Genomic DNA, 23425 nt, shown 5'->3' on the forward strand with positions numbered 1-23425 from the left:
ACACCACAAGCTCAGGACAAATGGCCCCAGGGGGTGGGGGGTTGTTTCCCCCAGTGCTCAGACAAAACCCTGGCATGGGTGGGAACATGGGGGCTGTTCTGTGCCAGCGACGGGGCACGGCTGGGTCACTGGAGGGGAAGGGATGAGCCATGTCCCCACTGAGACTTCCCGGCCTGTTTGCCCAGTCCCAGCTGCTGACCCTCCCCCACTGCTGCCCCCCAACTGCCATGGGACCTTCTGGTTCCATCCCCCTCCCTGCCCCTGTTCACGCAGTGTCCCTGTCCCCCATGGCTCCCTGCTGCCCGTGTCAAAGGCAGGGCCAGGGGAACCAGCACTTTCCAGTTATTTAATTAATTTTGATTCAATTTCCCCTCAGATTTTGCCTTTTACTGTCCGATTGTTGAATATCGATGCTCCTTCCCCAAGAGATCTTGCCACACTTCTCTCTTGTTATCAAATATTCAGACTTTGCTCCATTTTCTTCCTAATGATGACAGATTGTTGTGAAATCCCCTTGGGTCCCCCCCAGTCATTAGAACAACAGCAACTCCTCCCTGTTTTGGAGGGACACAACTGCCCGGGCCTTAGATTTTACATTTCTCCATCTAATTATTAAATATTAACATAAAACGTCCTCAGATTTTGCCATTGACATGGGCAGTGGGGAGCGCTGGGCAACGGCATGTTAAGAGGAGGCAGGAACGGGGATAGAGTTAGAAGGTCCCTTGTTCAGCTGGGGGGTAGCAGTAGGGGAGGGGCAGGTGATTCACAGTTGGTGCTTGAGAGACCTGCGTTGGGTTCATTATTTGATAATTTGGGGAAATGGGGCACAGTCTGCAGAGGATTTTATATCAGTATTTAATGAGCAGTTGGGAGTTTAACCTGGTCAGTCAAGGTCTGTCCAACTGCCCCGTTAGCAGCCAGGTGTTGCTGCTCTCCCATGTTCTGTTCTGTTCAGTCTGTAACCCTTCTGCCAGTTGAAGTGGGCAGCGAGAAGGGCAGGTTCAATACCTAGGGGGTTCCTTTTCAACAATGCAACCAGAACCGGCTCGAGCCCCCACCCGGGAACCTGGGGAAATGTCACTGTACCGCCTGGGTGCCTCTAAGAGGCAATTCTTCCCCTCTCGCAAGCACAGAGTCCGAGGTAGCGTTTCTTTAATAAAAGTAACCCAGCAGTAATCTGAGAAAACAGTTAAGCGGTATCCATAGACATAAAAGCATGAGCAAGACGCCCTTCCCAGTGTACGCTGGGCAGTGTCTTTTGCTTCAGGTTCTTGAGTCCAACTCCAAAGTTCCTGTAGTGTGCCCCACCTTTAACACCCCACTCATAGTTGTTGTCCCTGGTCAGTGCAGACTCACAGTTCAGAAGTGCACCTGTCGAGTGGCTAGGCAGCAGTTCTGCAGAAAAGGACCTGGGGTTACAGTGGACAAGAAGCTGGATATGAGTCTACAGTGTTGCCAAGAAGGCTAATGGCATTTTGGGCTGTATAAATAGGAGCATTGCCAGCAGATCAAGGGATGTGATCATTCCCCTCTAACTTGCTGAGCTGTTTTCAGTGAAGCCTACAGCTTTGGGGGCGTGGACCAGACCCTGGGTCTGTGTTGGGCAGGCTAGCATGTCTGGTCACAAGACGGGGTTCTGGGGGGCCCAGGCTGGCAGGGAAAACGGGCTTGGAGGTAATTTCAGCACATCAGATGACAGTCCCAAGGGGATCTCTGTGACCCAACCCATCACAGATCCCTTTGAACTTCTTCAAAGTCTTCTCTAGGGCCGAGTAACCTACATAATTGTGTGTCATCTGCCAATATACATCTCACTGTTCAGCCCAGGTTCCAAAGAGTTGATAAGCATCTGCTGTACATACCATAGCAGGATGAAGAGGTTTTCTGTATTGGTCCTGGTTCCCTAGTCGAATGCAGAACCTGACATGAGATTTCCAAGTTTCTGCAACCATTTGTAATGTCTATTGAGGATGTACCTTCTGGTCCTGTCAGATTTCAAAGGCACTTCTTGAAAAGCTGAAACAAAGAGGAAACGGGTTGGAAGCCCCATGGTGCTGATGTAACTGGTGCCTAGGAAACCTCCCCTTCAGATGGCCATTGCCACATGCTATTAGCTACCCAAGAGTCTGGGGGCTCTGTTGTTACAGAAACAACAACTCAGCTACTCCCAAAATAGCCCTGGAGAGAGAGGAGCCCCCATTTTTGCATAAGTTCCCCCTCCACCGGCATACACATGCACACCCATACACACAGACAGTTGGGGGCACTTGTTCTTTTGGTGGAATAGGAAATTGACAGCTGCAGACATTTAGGCTGAGATCCACAAAGGGATTTAGGCTCCTAATGTCTATTGAAATCCTTTGCGGCCCTGTGCCTTCATTCCTTAAGAGTTCACAGGGAAAAGTGTTTCCCATGTGCACTCATGGGTTTTCCTATGAGCTGATAACCAATCTTGGAGTGAAGTTCCTTGGCCTGCAAAGACGCCCTTACAGGGAGGGCAGGTAATGAATCTTTCCCTACAGAGGGTAATCGTCATCATCATCATCATCACCACCACCGCCCTTACTAATAACAACAGCCCTTTTCAATTCTGTCAGGCCTTCCTTTAGAGACATTCTGACCTTTATGACAACAGTCTCCCCACACAGCTCTATTCTAGGAGCTAGAGATGGAATTCCCCTGCTCCAGTACACATATAGTGGCACCTCGATGAAAGCTCGCGTGACCATCCTTCTTTCTTAAGCTCTGTCCTTAGACAGAGAGGGACACATTCAAACTGTGTTCAGGCCCTGTGCTGCACCTCTGTACTTCCCACAGAGGCACTAACACACAGAGGTATTTCCTTACCTTCATACAGGCAGGAGATGCCATCTTCATTCACTGTTTCAGACAACAAATCGCAGTAATGGTGGATAGTCTTTCCTAGGCCTGCTCTAAAATACAAGGTTAGGTCAAATTTAGCCATGTTAGGTCGATTTTATAAGTAATGTGTCTACACAACCAACCCCATTCCGACGACCTAAAGGAATCTTAAAATCAACCATTGTACTCCTTCCTGATGAGGGAAGTAGCGCAAAAATCAAGCTTCCTGGGTTGAATCTGCAGTACTGTAGATTCAGTACTGTGCAATTTGATGGTATTGGCCTCCAGGAGCTATCCCAGAGTGCTCCAGTGTGACTGTTCTGGAGAGCACTTTCAACTCCAATGCACTAGACAGGTACACAGGAAAAACACCAAAAACTTTTGAATTTCATTTCCTGTTTGGTCAGCATGGCGAGCTCAGCAGAACAGGTTACCATGCAGTCCCAGAATCACAAACGAGCTCCAGTGTGGAGCAAACGGGAGACACTGGATCTGATTGTTGTATGGGGAGAAGAATCTGTGCAGGCAGAACTCCGATCAAGCAGAAGAAATGTTGATATATATGCCAAAATCACATAGGGCATGGTGGAAAGAGTCCACACCAGGGACACACAGCAGTTCCATGTGAAAATTTAGGAGCTCAGGCAAGCCTACAACAAGACAAAGGAGGCAAATGGTCACTCCGGGTCAGAGCCACAGACATGCCGCTTCTATGATCAGCTGCATGCCATTATGGGGGGGACCTTACCTCTACCCCATCACTGTTTGTGGACACCTGCAAGGTGGCAGCCTCGTGCAACACGGAAGAGGATTTTGTGGATGAGGAAGAGGAGGAGGAGGAGAATGTGCAGCAGGCAAGCGGAGAATCCATTCTCCACAGCAGCCAGAACCTTTTCCTCACCCTGGGGCCAATACCCTCCAAGGGCGAATTGTTCCCGGACGCTGAAGGCGGAGAAGGCGCCATCTAACTACACTACAGTGATTAAAAGCAATTGTGTTTAATGTTTGATTTGCCCTGAACAACTGGGATGCATTCACAGCCAGTAAAGCTATTGGAAAAGTCTTTTAACATGTCTGGGGATGGAGTGGAAATCCTCCAGGAATATCTCCATGAAGCTCTCCTGGAGGTACTCTGAAAGCCTTTGCAGAAGGTTTCTGGGGAGGACTGCCTTATTTCATCCTCCACGGTAGGTCACTTTACCACATCAAGCCAGTAGCAAGTAGTCTGGAATAATTGCAGCACAAAGCATGGCAGCGAATGGTCCTGGGTTTTGGTCACATTCATGCAACATTCAGTCTTTATCTTTCTGTGTCAGCCTCAGGAGAGTGATATCATTCATGGTCATCTGGTTGAAATAGGGGAATTTTTGTAAGGGAACAGTAATCCCCTCTGTTTGGTGATCCCCAGCACATTAGACCCCAGTCATGCTGGGCTGTTTGCACTTGGCTAAAAGGGATCATCCTGGAGAATATTCATGTAGGGAATGGGGGGGAGGGGTGTGCTACACATCTACCCCAAAACCACAGCCCCTCCTTTTAAACCGCAAACCCAACCGGCATTGGTTGCTATGGGAAAGGAGGGTACTGCAGTTTGAAACCATTCCCACGTGTCATGAACGTGGAAGAAGCCAACCCTGCATACCCATTGGCTTACCATGGCTGCCTGGAAACCAAATTCTGTTGCCCAGCTGTGTGTGATGTGTCACCATACCGGCAGGCACTCAATATAAAAGACAAAGTGCGACCTTGTACCTAAAACACACATGCTGTCTGCTGTGAATTGCTTGATTCACTGTGAAAGAGTCTCCCTTTTGTTCTCAGAAATATATCTTCTTAAATTCTACTCTCCCTTTCCCCACCCTGCAGCTCCAAATGTTTCTATGCTCCCTATATCAACTTCATCCCTGAGGTTATCGCAGATTAGAAGGCGAAAAAAAACACACTAGTGATGACATTTTCAGAGCTCACACAGTTCTCCCGCACTGATAGGGCACAGCTGAATGCATGGAGGCATTCAGTGGCAGAGGCCAGGAAAGCATACAGTGAGCGTGATCGGAACACGCAGAAGGAGATGCTGAGGCTAATGCGGGAGCAAACGGACATGATGAGGCGTCTGGTGGAGCTGCAGGAAAGGCAACTAGACTTCAGAACCCTGCTGCATCCATTGCCCTCCTCGCCAAGTTCCAGATCCTCCTCACCCAGATGCCCAAGAACGCGGGGGTGGGGAGGCTCCGGGCACCAAGCTGCTCAACTCCAGGGGATGGCCCAAGCAACAGAAGGCTGTCATTCAAACAGCCTTGATTTATACTGTGGCTACAATAAGCACTGTGACCTTGTCCTACCCTCCTATCCCACCCGACTAGGCTACCTTTTACTAGTCAGCGTTGTCAGAGATCTTATTTTTTTAAATGAATAAAGAATGAATGGATTCAGAACAATAGAGACTTTATTTCCTGTGCCAGCTGTGGTCGAAGAGGGGGAGGGGGACTGGCTTACAGGGAAGCACATTCACCAAAGGAGGCAGCTTCACATCAAGGACAAACACACACAACTGTCACACTGTAGCCTGGTCAGTCATGAAACTGGTTTTCAAAGCCTCTCTGATGCATAGCATGCCTTGGTGTGCTTTTCTAATTGCCCTGGTGCCTGGCTGTTCAAAATTGGCCGCCAGGAGATTTGCCTTAACCTCCCACCCCGCCATAAACATCTCCCCCTTACTCTCACAGATATTATGGAGCACAAAGCAAGCAGCAATAACAGGAATATTGCTTTCGCTGAGGTCTAACCTACCCAGCAAACAACGTCAGCGCCCCTTTTAACGTCCAAAGGCACATTCTACCACCATTCTGCACTTTCTCAGGCTACAGTTGAACTGCTCCTTACTACTGTCCAGGCTGCCTATGTACGGCTTCATGAGCCATGGAGCAAGCGGTAGGCTGGGTCCCCAAGGATAACTATTGGCATTTCAACATCCCCAATGGTAATTTTCTGATCTGGGAAGAAAGTCCCTTCTTGCAGTTTTCTAACAGCACGGAGTTCCAAAAGATGTGAGCATCATGCACCTTCCCGACCGTCCCACGTTGATATTGGTGAAATGGCCCTTGTGATCCACTAGTGCTTGTAACACCATAGAGAAGTACCCCTTGCGGTTTATGTACTCTTTGGCAAGGTGGTCCGGTGCCAAGATAGGGATCCATGTTCCATCTGTTGCCCCATCATAGTTAGGGAACCCCATTGAAGCAAAGCCATCTACTATGACCTGCACATTTCCAAGAGTCACTACCCTTGTTAGGAGAAGGTTATTGATTGCCTTGGCTACTTGGATCACAGCAGCCCCCACGGTAGTTTTACACACACACACACACACACACACACACACACTCTTTTAGGATTCTGGTGCTGTCGGAAGGAACAGAGCAAATTGATTCCCGACTGACCGGTAGCAGACAGGTGTTGCAAGCTTCCACAGGGATATCGCCACTCGCTTCTCAACTGTCAGGGCAGGTCTCATCTTGGTATTCCTGCACTTCAGGGTGGAGAAAGCAACTCACAAAGTTCCATGAAAGTGGCCTTACACGTGCGAAAGTTTCACAGCCAATGGGAATCGTCCCATACCTGCAACACTATGCAGTGCAACCAGTCTGTGCTTGTTTGCCAGACCCAGAATCGGTGTTCCACTGTATCAACATGCCCCAATGCTGCCATGATATCCCAATCGCCACATCCCGTGCTTTCAGGAACATCTGTGTCCATGTCCTCCTCACAATCTTCCTTATGCTGGTGGCTCCTAGCTAGGCTCTGCACATACTGCAGGATAATGCGCGAGGTGATTACAATGCTCACAAAAGCAGTGTGCAGTGGAGCGGGCTCCATGGTATCTGCCATGGCATCTGCACAGATAACCCAGGAAAAAAGGTGCGAAATGATTGTTTGCCGTTGCTTTCAAAGAGGGAGGGAGGGGAGACTGACAACAATTCCAATGGGCAGTGGGGACTGTGGGATAGCAACCCTCTGTGCACCACTCCATGAGTCAATACTAGCCAGGGTACTGAGGACGCACTCCACCAACCTAATGCGCTTAGTGGGGACAAGCATGATCGACTGTATAAAATTGGTTGCTAAAGCTCAACTTCTATAAAATCCACTGAATTTCGTAGTGCAGACACGCCCCTAGACATACCATGGATCTCATTACTTTTCAAATCCTTCGCTGAAAACTGCTAAAGATGCAGCCATTGCCCCAAGACAGCCCTTGGGAAATTAAATACATTCCTTACATCTGTTCACAAAGCACATTAGATAAAAAATCAGGGGCCCAGAAGATACTGAGAGGCTGATTTCCAAAGAAGATTGAATTCACTTCATGCTGGCTTCCCTAGGTGCAGCCAAAACGTAGTTGTGGGCAGGGGTCGTTGGTGCAGTCATACAGCTAAGTTGTTCCCTTCACACACACACACACACACACACACACACACACACACACACTCAAGATTCTGGGGCTGTTGGATGGAACAGAGCAGCAGTCTAGAAAAGGGCTTTGAAGGAAGCAGTTCAAAAAAGCTCAAGTGAAGTTGCTCTGCTTACCAATGAACAGAGCTGCAGAATGTCTGATTGTTGTCTGTGAGCTTTCCAGGTACTCTAAGGCCTAGAACAGGAATTTGGGGATGTGGCTCTTGTTCTGCATCTAGGAAGAAAGAAGGAAAAAACGCACAATATACAAATGACATGTTCTCCCCACAGTGACTAGTCCAGGGAAGCCAAAGCATAGAGCCAGGGCATGGCAACAGCCAGTATGAGCCCATGCGCCATAGCAGCACCTCTCTGGAGTTACTATTGTGTACTCCAGAACCTCAGCTTTCATTTTCAAAAACAAAAGTTTGCAGGTCTGACAGTTGTGGAGAAAAATTTAAAAAATGTGAAGAGATTGTAACTCCTGCAGAAATGAACCAGCAGAGAGCCTGGAATAGAGTCCTGCCACCCGACCGAAGCGGATGGGACCTGGCTACAGGGGTCAGCTCCAGGTGGGAAAACAACCGGACCCTCTCAGGCTTGGGTCAGGGCCAGCTGCAGAGGGAGCGAAGGAGTCACAGCCTTTCTAACTCCACAGCGCCTGCAGTGCAGCGGGGGCCGCAGACAGCAGCAGCGGGGTACACAGCCAATGTGCCGACCGCACAGGCAAACGGAGCAGAGTCCGCACAGGCAGGACACAGAGGCAGGACTGAGGCAGGTTTGGGGAGGGGAGAAGGGGCAGATTGGAAAACAACAAAAAAAAACCAAAAAACCTGAGACCCTGTGGAAGGGACTGCCTCTGACTTCATGGGCTAATCAGAGGGGAGCAGAAATTCCCCTTGGTACTCAGGGTGTGGGGTTAGAAAGGTCTCCGTCAAGTCCCCATTCATCACTCTCAGGGCAAAGGGAATTCACCTACCAAGCACTTCCAGGCACACTTCAAGAGCTATGTGGCGCCATCCCAGGCCATGCTGCGGAACAGCGTCTTCAATTGAGCCCACCTGAGAAACACTGCGCAACGGAAGAGCATCAGTTTGCATCTCTGCAAGAGAAGGTGAGACCAAGAAGGTTCTCACTGAGAGAGGGACAGTCTGGGGGACATGGAACCTTCCCCGTCCCTTGTTCTCCTGCTTTTCCTGCTAGTGGAGATTCCTGTCATTTGTTGTACACAGGACTGTGCTCAGGAGAAGGAACTGAGAATTGTCTGGAGAGAGCCAGAGCTGTCCTGTCCTTTGGACGGTTCGGGGCGGTTGCCTGTTGCCCTGAACCTTGAGGTGCGCCATGCTTGAGGGGGACACTGGACCTGGGTGGCATGGGGCCCAGCAGCAGTTATACTGACCAGGCCCTGCTATGCTCGCTGGCTCCCAGCATCGCTCAGCAGAGGAGGGGGATGGGGTTTGGGGTGGAACGGGGGTAGGAAATGGGTGAAGCATGGGTGGGAAAGACACGGGGCGGGGGCTTGGGTGAAGGGGTGAGGCCTCATGTGGAAGGGAGGGGTTGTCCCAGGCCCTGCGCCCCTCTATGGATGGCCCTGGAAAGAGCCATAAAGTATCTCCACAGTTTAGTCCTTCTGCACAAAGAGACTGCACGAGAGCGTGAGTCAGCTTTGGGATCCCAAAGAGTCAGACCAAAGGGGCCCCCAGATCAGACTTCCCTCCACATCCCAGTTGGCCCAACGAAAGAGGGCAACGTCCGGTGAATGCTGGGAAGCTGGGACCTGGAGAAATTCTCTCAGGAGCTCCAGGAAAGAAGTCAGGGCAGCTGCACCCACTTTCCAGAAGGCTGTGGGAAGATATCAGCTTCCTGAACCGAAGGGCAAGTACAGATCTTTTGCTGCCTCTTGTTGTGACTCTTTGGATGCAGCAGCCCAAAAGCCTGAGGCCTGTCTTTGCAATAGAGAGTCAGGACTCTTTCCCAGAAGGCTTTTCTTCCAAATTGTGCTGTGAGAATGGATGAGGCACTAGGTTCCAGCATGGAGTGAAGCAGGGAGGAGAAGACTCTACTTAGGCAAGGGGCTCTGGCCATTAATGGAGTGGGGGCCCCAGGGGATTCTGGTTCTTTGCTCTTAAGGAAATAATGACCATGGCACTTACCAGTGTCACACTTTCATCCTGGTCTTCAAGATCCAGCAGCAGCAGGAGCAAGCAGTGGATCATTTCCTGCTGCACGATGGGTTTATCCGGGTCCTTCACGCTGCTCACCACGTTGCCAAGCAGTAAAATGGCAGCGGAGCGCACACTGCCCCTCTCCTGGCAATGACACACAGGGAGTGGGGAAGCCCGGTTAAAGCCAGGCAGGATCAGAGCATAACGCAACAGAGTCATAATCCGCATGCTGCTCCAGTTCCCCCTGTGATAACTGACTTGGCTCGTGGGAGCAGTGAGGCCACCAGGCCAGCGCCATAGACATCTTGTGCAGAACAGGGCCTGAGACACTGTGCAGGGCCGTGCAGCCCCATAGTGTCCTAGACGCAATTTCTGTCTGGAGAGCACAGAAACCTAGAATCATAGAAAATTAGGGTTGGAAGAGACATCAGGAGGTCATCCAGTCCAACCCCGTGCTCAAAACAGGACCTATCCCAACTAAATCATCCCAGCCAGGGCTTTGTCAAGCTGGGCCTTAAAAACCAGCATCCTACATCCTAGCTGACTAGAGTCAAATCTCTCTCCTCCCCGCCCCGGCTGTCCTGGACTCATCAGTGACCCCTTCAATCCATGGTGCCCTCTCCCCATGGCCTGAGGCCCAATCCTGTGAGTCCCTGGGAGCCCAATCTCACAGGGCAGAAGGGATGGCAGGGAGATTGGGACTAACTTCTGCAGGCAGATACCTGGGAGCCGGTGCTGTAATGGTGCAGGATTTTGGGTACGATCTTGTCCGCCAGCTGAGGGAGCAGCTGCTGGGGGAGCGCCTGGGCTGCTGCACTGCTGTAGAACAGCAGGAGGGCGCTCTTCACTCTGTCCCTGTCCCGTGGGGTCAGGGCCTGGGGCAATGAAGAGAAGAGCAGGGATGTCACTGGGGAAAGGCCTTTCCCTCCCCAACTCCTGACCGCCCACGGCAAGCACTTCCTTGGGGCTCACGGGCTGAGAAGATTGTTCCCTAGATGCTATAAACATTGACCCTGTCCAGCTCCAACCCCCACCTCCAAGAACAAACTTCTGGTTCTCCATGCCCTCCCCCGGGTAGAACCAGCCCCCAGACCTGTGATTCCCACATGCCCTGGGGGTGATCCCTCAGCCTCACCCCTGCCTAGTTAACCAGTTCCCTCAGGTGATCACCCCATGTGGCTACAGAGCGGCTCCATCTCCTAATCCAGACAGGGCCCACTTGGATCAGAACCATGGTTCTGCCTGGGCCAGCTTTGGGCTCTGATAACCCAGCCCAGCCCCTCTGCACTGCCAACCTGTACCTTGCTGGCCCGGACCCATGAAGCCAACAGCCCCATGCAGACAGGGCCGGGGGCTGGGACAAGCAGGGTGCTGTACCTTCCTGAGATGCCAGGAATCCTCCCCCTCCGCCAATTTCCTCCTCAAAGTCGCCCAGAGCTCTCAGGGTGGCATCCAGCTGGTCCCTGGCACAGAGCTGCAGGCAGGAGCTAAGGCACTGGGAGCAGAGAGCTCGGGGTCAGTCGAGGGCCATCAGCAACTCCAGAACAGCCTGGAGCCTCCCCGGTCCAGCACTTCCAGCCACAGCCAGTCTCCCCAGTCCCCCGGTCCCAGCACTTCCAGTCACAGCCAGTCTCCCCAGTCCCCGGTCCCAGCACTTCCAGCCACAGCCAGTCTCCCCAGTCCCCGGTCCCAGCACTTCCAGCCACAGCCAGTCTCCCCAGGCTGCAGGCCCAACGCTCCCAGTCACAACCAGTCTCCAGGCCCAACACTCCCAGTCACAACCAGTCTCCCCAGTCCCTGGGCCCAGTGCTCCAGTCCCTCCTTAGTCACCCCCGAGAGCTCCAGTCACACACAAAGGCCACAGGCCTCTGCCTGGGGGAAGGGCCCTCCAGAGCTCCTGGGTGCCCTGGGGTGCAGGCGGGCTGAGCCCCTCACCTCCGTCTCTGCACCATTCAGATAGTCGGCCATGCGCAGCAGCTTCCGGAGCTGTTCTGTCACTGAAGCCACATCTTTGCTCATGGCCAGGGCTGTGCCCAGAGCCTTGTAGAGGAAAGCCTGAAAGCGAGTGCAAGGGAGGGGTTAGCTCCAGCCTCGGGGAGGGCGGTCTGGGCCAGCCTGGGCCAGGATCAGGGTCCCTAGCTTCAGGCAGGGCCTGGCCCCACCTGCACAGGGGGAACCGCAGGGCTTGGTTTCACTGGTGTGGGACTGCCCCAGCGCCCCCTGCCCCTCCCCAGAGCCCCCAGTACCAGAGAGGCCTTCTCTGGGAACTGACCTTCTCCACAGAGGCGTTGGCATAGCTGCCCATCTACCGGCCCAGCTCCTGGCTCAGATCCTGGCTCCAGCTGCCCTCTTTGCTCCTCCCCAAGGTCTTTCGGAGGAACTGTGTGGAAAGGAGCCGGAGGCGGGTGTGACGTTGCACAACATATGTTTTATGGAAATATGCTTATGAACGTGAATATGATGTAATTGAAATATGCTTTATGCAAAAGGTCTCTTGTAAGGTATCATAACAAAGGTTATAACCTAAGGAATATGTTCCTCCAATTTCTATGTATGTATGATTCTTGTATCTGAAGCTAGAAATATGAAGTATAACTCTGAGGTCTTCTTGTAATTATGCAAAGTGTGGGCCATTAATGGTGGTTTAGAATCTTGATGGCTCCTATTGACTAGGACAACTGGTTGTAAATGGTTTATTTACCTGCAAACCTTCCTGTGTACCTGTGGGCCAACCCGGGAAGAATGGAGATTAGGGGCCTTACAGTGACACGTAACCATGTCACCGGATAACGAAATCCATCTTAAATTTGGTACTTTTCCATTTAGAAGGAGGGGTGGGGACCCAGAGAGACAAAGATTCCCGCCTTGTGCCAAAGCTATAAAAGGGGGTGGAGCAGGACAAAGGGGGCTGCCAGTCATGAAAAAACCCCTGCGTACCGCCTGAGATGTCTGAGGGAACTAACAAGGGCTGTACCGGGGAAAGGATTGGGCCCAGACTAGGAAGGAGTCTAGTCTGTAAAATAAGCTTATTGGACCATTTCTGAGGTGCGATATTACCTGTAATCAGTTTCTTAATGTATTGAGCTTAGACTTGTGCACTTTTGCTTTATTTTGCTTAGTGACTTATTTTGTTCTGGCTGTTATTACTTGAAACCACTTAAATCCTACTCTTCATACTTAATAAAATCACTTTTATTTATTAATAAACCCAGAGGAAGTGATTAACACCTGGGGGAGCAAACAGCTGTGCATTTCTCTCTATCAGTGTTATAGAGGGCAAACAATTTATGAGTTTACCCTGCATAAGCTTTATACAGAGTAAAACGGATTTATTTGGGGTTTGGATCCCATTGGGAACTGGGTGTCTGGGTGCTGCAGATAGGCAACCTGCTGAGCTGTCTTCAGTTAAGTCTGCAGCTTTGGGGGCGTGGACCAGACTCTGGTCTGTGTTGCAGCAGGTTAGCGTGTCTGGCTCAGCAAGGCAGGGTTCTGGAGTCCCAGGCTGGCAGGGAAAATGGGCTCAGAGGTAATTTCAGCACGTCAGGTGACAGTCCCAAGGGGATCTCTGTGACCAAACCCATCACAGGGGGTCATTTAGGGGCAGAATCCCCTCCCCTGCTCTCATCCCCATGAGGGATCCTGACTTCCAGGCTCCCCAGAGCCCTCCTGGCCTGCGGTCCTAGACGGAGGACACTGGGGCCAGCATTGAGTGAGCCCAGCCCAGGGGCTTCCAGCTGCCACTCCCAGTGCAGGGGCTCCCCCCACAGAGAAATGCAAGGGGGCTGAGTGAGGAGGGGGCTCTCACTGCTGAGTACCGAGGAGCTGAGCATTTTAGAACTGGCAGAGGAAGTGTGCTAAATCACCTGCTGGGGCAACTCTCCTGACTGCCAGCAGGGACGGCCCTGGCCCAGGATCTAACGCTTTCATTTCCATAGCACTGCTCGTCCCAACGCTCTTTCCAGCCACACACAGGAACCCCCTTTTCAGTGAAATGCAACCCTCTCTGGGGTGGAGCGTGGCAGCTGCTTAACAGCCCAACAGTGGGGGCAACAGGAAATTCTGGCCCAGGACACCAAGCCAAACTCTGACTCTCTAACCCAGGTCCCTCCATGAGGAACTAGCCCAGGGCTGCTCCACTCTGGGACTGGGAGAATGAACAGAAGCCCTCATGTTACCTCCAACAGCTTGTGCTCCCACGTGGTCTGGTCCAGAGAGAACGTGCTATGTCCTAGAGAGAGTGGTACAGAGCTGGCCATTAACCAAGTGCCCCAGGGAGGCCCTTCTGGATCCCCTTGACTACACTGGGGTCCCATCTGCATTGGCATCCTGCCCTTCCCAGGGGACCCTACACCAGGGTCCCATCCACACTGAAGCTCCTGCCCTTCCCACTGTGCAGGTCCCTACATAGGGATCCCATCCGCACTGGAGTTCCTGCCCTTCCTCCCATGCCAGGGGTACCCTATTCCAATGTGGCACGGCCTCGTAGGGAATACGTGTCTCATCTGGGTTTCCCAGGAGCCAACTCTAGCCAGTCTGGCTGCAGGGTGCTGGCTGTGCCCTCAGCAGCTCTCTCTCTCACAGCTCAGCTCTAATCGCACCTCATTCTCCCTGCTCCGTTCCTCACTCTGCATCCTTGACTCCGCTCCACAGATCCATCCCAACCCCTCCCATGGGACATCCGGGGACCTAACCACGCAGCATCAGGCTGCAGGTGTGACAATCCAAGAGGCCTTGTGCTCTCCCTGGCTCCATTGCTGCAGATAGGACAGGATGGCACTGGTAGGCCTTTTGCCCCATCCCAGCTGCTCCCACCCAAACCCCTTACCATCAAGATACTGGACCATGGCTGGAATCTCCATCCACCACTGCTCAGCCTCGTCCCCATACATCTCAGGGCGCAGGGCGTTCAGCAGGAGCAGCGCAGCCACTCCGCACCCTTCTCCCTCGAAGGGGGATGCTGACAGCACCTGAGAAGGAAAAGGAGGTGATTTGCATCAGCTGAGCCTCTTCCATACTGGGGAGGGGAGAGAACGGGCCCTGTTCAGCATGGGGACTGTGCAAGAAACATGAGCTAAGCATCTTCCTCCTGAACACAGGGCCCGTAGGTGGAGTCAGGGAGTCCCCCTATGGGCAGTTCTGGATAAGGGACCCCATCATGGCCGCCCCTTGCTCCAGGGCGATGAGGACCTGAGCTTCACAGGGGCTACTCCCCAGCGGTGGGGCCCTCCCTCGGTGTGAGTCACTCACCAGGAGCCGGGCCAGCAGCTGCTGGGGAGTCGCAGATGCCGCTGGGAAAAGAGCAGAAAAAAGGCTGTGAGCAGTCAGGTTTGGGGCTCTGCTGCATCAGTGGGACAGGGCTTTGCATCTCCCCCACTGCCCAGGCTGCTCCATGACCCCCACGCCACACAGGGGGATTGCCCGGAACCTGGGCAGGGGCAGAGCAGCGGGGCAGCCACTAGCAGAGCTGTGCCGGAGGCAGCGGTGGGCACGTCTGACCAGCATCAGCGCTGCAGAGCACATGCAGAGGTGCAGACATGTGGCCTTCTGCCCCAGGGATCCCCTCATGACCCCCATGCCGCCCCTGCCTCTGCTCCCCGGGTACATCCCATGGAGAACAGCTCCCGCTGTGCTGTGGGAGAGGCTCCTCTAGGGGCTCCCTGGGGCCTGCCCTCCCCTAGCAGATCCCCGCTGGTACCCCAGGGCCCCCATGCTGTGATCCCCGGGGCTGAGCATTGCTGCACTGACCAGGCTCCCTGCACTTGGGGGCTGCTTGTCTGTGCTGCTGCCGCTTCGTGGCCAGGTCCTCAGGCAGCGGCACAGGGGGGTCATGGAATCAGTGTAAGGGGTGCGGGTAACACAGCCCAGGAGCCGTTCCCAGAGCTCCTGCAGAGACCAGGGTGAGAGCGCCCAGGGCTGGTGAATCCTGTCCCCACAGTCTCAGCCTGTGTCCCTGCTGGTGGACTGACTCGTCACCCCATTCAGAGCCCCGCACCGTCCCCTCTGCAGAGCCCAGCTCTACCCTCTCCCCTCTCCCCCTCCGAGCCCCGCTCTGCCCCTCCCCCTCCGAGCCCCGCTCTGCCCTCCCCCTTCACCCCCTCCGAGCCCCGCTCTGCCCTCACCCCGTCAGCCCTGCTCTGCCCCTCCCACTCCGAGCCCCACTCTGCCCTCCCCCCATCAGCTCTGCTCTGCCCCTCCCACTCCGAGCCCCTCTCTGCCCTCCCCCCGTCAGAGCCCCGCTCTGCCCTCCCCGCTCAGAGCCCCGCTCTGCCCCTCCCCCTCACACCCCCTCCGAGCCCCGCTCTGCCCCTCCCCCTCCGAGCCCCGCCCCCTCACATCCCCTCAGAGCCCTGCTCTGCCGCTCCCCCTAGGAGCCCCGCTCTGCCCTCCCCCCATCAGAGCCCAGCTCTGCCCTCCCCGCTCAGAGCCCCGCTCTGCCCTCCCCTCTGACCCCTGCTCTGCCCTCCCCCCATCAGAGCCCAGCTCTGCCCTCCCCGCTCAGAGCCCCGCTCTGCCCTCCCCTCTGACCCCTGCTCTGCCCTCCCCCCGTCAGAGCCCTGCTCTGCCCCTCCCCCTCCAAGACCTGCTCTGCCCCTTCCCCTCACACCCCCTCAGAGCCCCGCTCTGCCCTCCCCCCTCTGACCCCTGCTCTGCCCCTCCCCCTCCCCCCTCCGAGCTCAGCTCTGCCCTCCCCCCTCTCCCCCCTCCGAGCCCCGCTCTGCCCTCCCCCTTCTCACCCTCGGTGCCCCCCTCTGACCTCCCCCCGTCAGAGCCCTGCTCTGCCCCTCCCCCTCCGAGCCCCACTCTGCCCTCCCCCCGCTCAGAACCCCGCTCTGCCCCTCCCCCTCACACCCCCTCAGAGCCCTGCTCTGCCCTCCCCCCGTCAGAGCCCTTCTCTGCCCCTCCCCCTCCAAGCCCGGCTCTGCCCCACCCCCTCACACCTCCTCAGAGCCCTGCTCTGCCCCTCCCCCTCTGAGCCCCACTCTGCCCTCCCCACGTCAGAGCCCCGCTCTCCCCTCCCCTCTGACCCCTGCTCTGCCCTCCTCCCGTCAGAGCCCTGCTCTGCCCCTCCCCCATCACCCCCTCAGAGCTCTGCTCCCTCCCCCGCAACACCCATATGCTATCACTGTTCAATTATGGGCCAAGGCCCAATTCTGCTTCCAGTAAGATCAACAGAATGTCCCCCGGGCTCTGATTCTGCCCTTGCACTGGTGTAAATCAGCAGTGACCACTGAAATCAATCGCCCTGGTTTTCCAGGCCTGGTCCTGGTCTCACTCAGCCTGCTGTAAATCAGGGGTCACTGCACTTAAGCCAATGGAGCCCTCACCTGGCTGAGCCCCCTGCCCGAGGCAATGATTATTTCTGAGGTGGCCAGGCTGGTTTTCTGGACCGTTTTTTCCAGCCGCCCCCCCAGGGGAAGGCTCCGCATTGGACGCTCCTGGAAAAGATGAGCACAGGGTCACTCTGTGTGGAGGAGCAGCTCCCATGCCTGGGAGGTGGGGCGGGGGAGAGTGACACTCAGCATGGAGTGCGGGGAGGGTCCTGCAGGCATCTCTGGGGTGAACCCATTAGCCAGGGAGCTGTAAGTGGCAAAGTGCAATTTGCACCAATTTGGCACTGGGGGGAGGGGTGACTCACATGCCATGGGCACGGAGGTGAGTGGCAGGAAGAGCAACTAGTGGGAGGGGAGAAGGGGGGGAATCCAGGTCTGCTGGGTAGGGAGCTGACCTTGCCCCTTACCAGCGAGTTGGCCGACACAGCAAGCTGCAGGGCAGTGTAATTGAGAGGCCATCCCTCCACCTTATCCAGGTACCCTGCTGAGACCAGCGTGCCAATGGCCTGTAGGACAGCCACCCTCCCCTGCAGGGCCAGGAGGGACACTGTCACAGGTGGTGGTGAGATACAGGGTGAGCCGGCCGGCAGCAGCACAGGCACCAGCGTGTCCCTCCACACACCAGCACTAGGCCCCGCTGGACCCGTGTGGGATCCTGATCTCATGATAGCGGGTGACTGGCAAATCAACAGGCAAACCCAGCCAGCCTGGAACGTTGCGTCCCCTCACAACACCACAGTAAAAACGTTCTGGTCTACGTGGGAAAGCATGGCGTTTAAAGATGAAATATTGTATGGGACATGGGGAAACCAGTGGGTGATGGGTACAGGTATCAGCTGCTTGTACCAGATAAATTGAAAAAGGAGGTGCTGAGGTTATGTTACGGTCTCAGAATGGTTGGACATTCTGGGGTTGCAAAAACCTTAGTCAAGGGAAGAGAGACTTTCTATTGGGTAAAATGCAGGCAGATGGGAGATAATTGGTACAGGAAATCATAGAAATCACCATGGAAATCTCAGGTTGGAAGGGACCTCAAGAAGGCATCAAATCCAGCCCCTGAGCTGTGACAGGACCAATGTGCATAGCAAAGAAGGGTCCCTCTAAAACTGGGAAAGCCCCTTTGCTGCAGTATCTCGTGGTGGCACGAATTGCCACTGCTTGTGCTGGGCCCTGGCCGGAGACAGTGGCAGGCAGGCAGTCTCTGCTGGGAGCGAAGGATTGTTTCACCACATGGCCTGAGGCTTACCCAATAAGAACCCAAGAAGCTGGGACAGTAGTAGGGGTCCTAGTGACTGGATTCTTTACTGGGTTTGAGCCTGGGTGAGCTACACGGAGATCGAGGGAGAAACTTGGAATCCAGCTTGGTGAGATTCTAGGGTTGCACAGACTCCCCCCAGCCCAGCCCCAGGCTGACAGAACGGTGGAAAGGTTCAGTGGGACTCTGGGGATCAGCTGGCTCCCACTGCAGAACAGCACCAAAGGAACCGGGACCAGCCCATTCCTTGTGACAGCTTATAGAACAGCAGTCAATTGGGGAGACCCCTGAGCCTCCGGGGCCAGACCCTGCCTCACTGAGCCACTGGGAGTCCAGAGAGAGTCCCTGCACCAGGGGGCTAGAGCCTGCAGGGAACGCCCCCCACCTCCTCACCTTGGTGATGTAAAAGGCCTCAATGTTCTTCCCATACTGAGCCAGGAGCAGGGGGATGTCCCCATAGATCTGGTTTTGCAGATCCTTCCTGGGCAGCAGGATGTTCAGCACTGGCCCCAGGGCCTTGAGGACAGCCAGTTTGACCTGTCGAGAGATGGGTACGGGGTGACTGCTGGCTTGGTCCCCTGCGGCTCAGTCACTGGATCCAGTACTTCTCCTTCCAGCACTGGCTCAGGCACCGAGAGCAGTAGGGACCAGCTTGAGATGCAGCGAGACCAGTTTGGCCTCTATGCTGCAGGAGGACATTGGCCAAGGAATCCTGGCTCTTAGCCCTCCACCTCCACAGCCCCCAGCATCCGGTGACATTATCCACCCCAAGACAGGAGAGATTTCCACCCGGGTCTGCTCCTTACAAAGGGGCCAGGGGCGAAAGGGCTTGTGGGGAGATGCAGAGCGAGCGCCCCGTGGCCACAGTGCCTGTGCGAGCCCCTCACCTCTGTGTCCTCGCTGGGCAGCCAGGCGCTGAGGAGGTACCGGTACGTGGGGAGCAGGTGTGCAGAGAAGCGCTGGTGCGTGATTTGTGGATAGGTGCTCCTCTCCCAGCTCCTCAGGTAAGTGCTGATTGCCCCACACGTGCACTCCAGGCCTGTTGGCGGGGGGGGGGGGGGGGGGGGGGCAAAGGGCAGCTCAGTCCAGGGCTGAGACATGGTTCATTACAGAGCAGCTCAAACTCTACCACTCTCAGGAACTTCAGTCTCTGCAGGGGTCTACTCCCACCTAGCCCCCTGTGCGCCAGGGTTTATGCTGCAGACTCTGCCCCCTGCCCTCTGGGGTTCATGCTGCAGACTCTGCCCCCTGGGGTTCATGCTGCACTCTCCGGCCCCTCCTTCCCAGGGTTCATGCCGCAGCCTCCAGCGGGCAGACAGTGACGTAGGATTGCCAACCCTCCAGGATTGCCCAAATCTCCAGGAATCAAAGCTTAATCTTTCATTAAAGATTATATCATGTGATGAAACCTCCAGGAATACATTCAACCAAACTGGCAACCCTAAGTGAGGGTCACCCCGTAATTCAGGGGGAGTCCGCAGGGAGTCCCCAGAGGTCCCTGGAGTAAGTGGGAGCTGAATCCAGCCCAGCTTCACACATGCCACCATTTCCTGGCCTGACTGAAGCCCTGCGGGCATCCCTGGGAGCTGGCTCTGTGTTCCAAGCCACAGGCCACTTTCCACTGATCTCCTCCCGCCCCTCGGCTCTCCGCCCCAGGTGTCTGTCAGGCAGAAGGTGGCGGCATACGAGGGCCTCAGGACCGTGCCGCTGGAGCAGGGGATGGAGGCAGGACTTATCGGCAGCCTCATTGCTGTGGCCTCCCAGCAGATGAGGGCGGGTCCAGAGGTGAGTGACTCTCCCAGGGCAGCTACAGGGGACGCCCGCGGTGAAACCTTCCCTCCGTGGGTCTGGGGGAGCTGAGCCCCAGGCCCCGTGTGGGATACAGGCCTCTGGAGAGGGCTCCCAGCTCCCCCAGTGTGATTTCACCCAGAGACGCTTTGTGATGCAGTCCCCATGGCAACAGCTGGTGGGGTCACCACAACACCTGGACGGATGCTGCTGCCCAGCCTGGCCCCACCCCAGTGCAGTCTTGATAAGAGTAGAGGGATGAAGGGCCCTCCCCTCCCCTGGGGGTTTCTTACCACCAGCTACCACGCCTGTGCCATCACAGTTATGTCGGCATAGCCCTCTAGCCTAGATGTGGCATAAACTGACAGGAGCTCAGGAGCTGGTGCAGGAAAACCCCCTCCCCAAAGGACATTAGCTACGTCAACCAAAGCACTCTTCTCTTGGTATAGCTGCATCTCACTGGGGGTTTTGTCGGCAGGGCTATGTCCCAGTGTGTGGGTTTTCCCACATCCCGACTGACATTGCTATGCTGGTTCAAGTTTTGAATGTAGACCAAACCTCAGTAAAGAGGCTGAAGGCTTCATTTTACAGAGGAAAAGCAGGAAAGCCCAACCCAACTCAGTGTTTCTCACCCTCTTCAGGTGGCCGACCCCTTCTACAAAGTGTTTTACAACTCTCTCTCCCCCGGCAACATTTACTGTAAAATGATATCTGTGATAGCAGTTATAAGGCAATAGAATTGATTTTTGTGCGTCTGGAGTGGTGGACCAGGAATACTTGATCTTGAAGGGTGAGTATGTGCAGGGAGAGGGAAATTTTCTTTGCTTTAGGTTGTAACACAGTTTTCAATGGCCTCCTCATGACCCTCCTGATTGCCTTTTGTGACTCTTCCTGGGGACTGGACCCACCCATTGAGAAATACTGCTCTAAATTAACATCAAGTAAGACCTTGTTAGGTCCACCCACCTCAGAGCTGCTCAGATGGGGAATCTCATTCAGTTCATAAAGTAAACTGGACAGATCAAAGACTCCAACTTTTCAATAAGATCTTTTAGATCTCACCTTTATGCTCCTAATCAAGAGTCCCAGCAATATGGACTCAGGCTGCCAACCCGAGAAACTTCAGACCTGAGTGGAGACACCCACCTCAACTCAGGGGCAGGAAACCCAGTAGTTTGGAGAGCAGGACTTAACGGATATTAAGATTGTACCCTGGATATTGAATGACAAAACTGCCACTCTCCGACCATGGCCACTGACAGCAACTTGTGACCACACTGACCAGTATTCAAAAGCCTTCAACAGAGTCAGAGGAAAAAGAGAGAAGTTCCCGCCTTGCTGCCTGAAACGCAATGCAAGAGTGATGCTAGGTCTGGCCTGTCCTCGGATCAGAACCCTAGACTGGCAGGTTAGCCCTGCGGGGAAATGACTTAACTAACCGGTGTTTCCCCCGCTCACTGACAGTAACACAGACAAGACAAGATGGAGCCTTTGACGGACCAGGTGCCCGTTGTTACCCACAATGCACCAGACCAGGCCCCAGCACGTGGTTACTCACATCAAATCCAGGCAGGGAGGTGGCAAACTGGAGCAGGGCTGCGCTGGTCTGACCGGCCATGGCTCTCTCCTGGGTGTTGTTTGCCAGGAGAGAGAGATGGACGTGCTGTGGGAGAAGAAGGCAGGGGAGGGTCAGCGGGCAGGCATACACGCTCTACAAACCAGCCTCTCCCTGTGGTGTCCTGCCCAGTGCCCAGCGTGCACATCCTGTTCAGAAGAGCCCGCAGAAGGCGAGATTCTAGCTCCAGGGCAAGCGGTGGCTTCAGTTTGCTGGAGAGGAGCCCGTGTTACACTTTGCAGCACCAGCGTGGCGCTGGCACTGCCATGGCCATGACACCGCCCCCCCGCCCCCCGCAGTGATCCCCTCCCTACTTTCCTGGAGTGAAATCAACCCCCCGGCCAGGAAAGAGGGGACGCTCCCGCCTCCTCTGCTGGGGGATGGGAACAGTCGCAGCCGGGGGGAACCTAGGCGGGGGAGGAGCTGTGACTCCCGGCTCTGGGCCCAGCTCTGGGTCAGCACCAGGGTTAGGGCAGCTGGACCGGAGGGTCCTGGTACCTGAGGCTGCAAACTGCGGCCATGGAGCTGGGCATGATGGAGCTCGGCTCTGACGCACCAGGGAGATTTTCAATCAGCTCCTGGGAGACCCCAAGGAAACAAAACTGCATGTGAGACTCAGGCCCTGCAGACGCACTGGCACTTCCCCGGGAGGAGCCCAAAGTGCTCTGCAGAAACAGCCAGTGTCACCCCCACCCCCAACCAGCTGGGCCCCCCCATTCCTCCCGTCCATCAAACTTCCTTCCCCCTCTTCCCCCCCAACTCCGCCCTCCCCTCCCCCACGGCCAGCTCCCCATCAGTGTCACAATTCTCCTCTTCCCTGCTCCCCAGCCCTCCGCCCCAGGACCCCCTGTCTTCTGCATCCCGCTCCGGCCCCACTGACGCTTCCTCCCATGTCTGGCTCCCTCGCCCCAGGGCCGGGCATGGGGACCCACTCACCGCAGTGCTCTCCACGAGGGCCGCTTTGGAGACCGGGGGATCCAGGGTGTCCCGTCCCTGCTTCTGTGCCGAGAAGCAGAGACGCGGCACAGCCTGGAGGAAGCGCAGCTGTTTGGCCCTGTCCGCCACCAGCTAGGAGTGGGGTGGGGGGAGAGAGAGCCTGTTACATAGGGCCCTCCCCGCCCAACCCAAACCAGCTCCAGGGCTCAGGACCTCCATGGGGCTGGACAGGGAAAGCCGCCCCCTTCCCGAAACCAGTGTCGCCCTGCACAGACATGGGGTTGGAACTGGGATAGTGTCTGCGAGTAGCGGAAACCTTGGCCTGTGTGGGACAAATGTCCCCACTTTGGGGTGCCAGATAACAGAGGAGCTGTGTCCCCCCATTGCGGGTGAGGGATTCTCTGGGACAAGCCCCCCTGCCTGGGTGGGGATGGAACAAGGAGGAGGACAGACTGGGGGGCAGCGCAGCTGGGGGATTTTTGTACCTCAGCTCTGCCCTGGAGGTGCTGCTGGATCACCGTGATGGGGGACGAATCCTCCTCCTCCTCTTCTTCCTCCTCCTTCTCCTCCTCCTCCTCAGGCCACGACACCTGGGCACTGGGGGTGTCTGCACCAGGGAGGGAAGGAGAAAATTCAATCCCTTCTGCTGCTGGGGGGATGCAGTGGACAGAGAAGGCTCCATGTTTCCCCTTTCTCTGTAAGGAGCCCCATGGCAGCGAGGGCCCCACCCTGCTCCTCCTAGAGACGCCCTCAGCACCATCAGCCTCAGGGCCCCGTGGCAGTCAGCCCCCCCCCCAACATGATCAGGGGAGGCTGGAGCTCCCCGACTCCGCCCAGCATCCCCTGCCATGGGGCGTGGCTGTGCCACCCCCACTGGTGTCAGTGGGGCTCACGTGGGTCAGTCCCGGCTCCTTGGCGAGCCGATGGGCACAGGGTGTTACTAGTCCCCCACCGCCCCAGTCCTCCTCCCTTTTCCCTGGGTCTCCCCTCACCTCCAAAGAGGGAGCCTAGAAACTCTGGG

General features: G+C 55.5%; 1 protein-coding gene across 4 annotated transcripts; it reads right to left on the minus strand.

Annotated features, from left to right (window-relative positions):
• Positions 1-377: 377 nt before the first annotated feature.
• Positions 378-16895, minus strand: LOC123355502. 4 transcript variants are annotated; one of them, XR_006575121.1, is made up of 14 exons: positions 16805-16895; positions 14727-14767; positions 14305-14446; positions 13655-13707; positions 11752-11859; positions 11415-11534; positions 10857-10974; positions 10202-10354; positions 9468-9623; positions 8294-8416; positions 7450-7549; positions 2851-2936; positions 1866-2019; positions 378-1412 (listed from the first exon to the last, which is right to left on the minus strand). XR_006575121.1 is itself a non-coding variant. In XM_044998056.1 (10 exons), exons 4-8 carry the CDS (start codon positions 11782-11784, stop codon positions 9658-9660), a joined length of 639 nt encoding a protein of 212 aa, XP_044853991.1. In that variant the 5' UTR covers positions 11785-11859; positions 13655-13707; positions 14305-14446; positions 14727-15113; the 3' UTR covers positions 7322-7549; positions 8294-8416; positions 9468-9657. The 4 variants fall into 4 exon arrangements, 1 of the variants encoding a protein (XP_044853991.1); XR_006575122.1 differs by lacking the exon at positions 16805-16895 and having other exon boundaries at positions 8294-8385; positions 14727-15113; XR_006575120.1 differs by lacking the exon at positions 16805-16895 and having other exon boundaries at positions 378-1398; positions 14727-15113.
• Between the last annotated feature and the right edge of the window lie 6530 nt (positions 16896-23425).

Source organism: Mauremys mutica, chromosome 23, assembly GCF_020497125.1.
Source record: "Mauremys mutica isolate MM-2020 ecotype Southern chromosome 23, ASM2049712v1, whole genome shotgun sequence".
Taxonomy (NCBI): Eukaryota; Metazoa; Chordata; order Testudines; family Geoemydidae; genus Mauremys; species Mauremys mutica.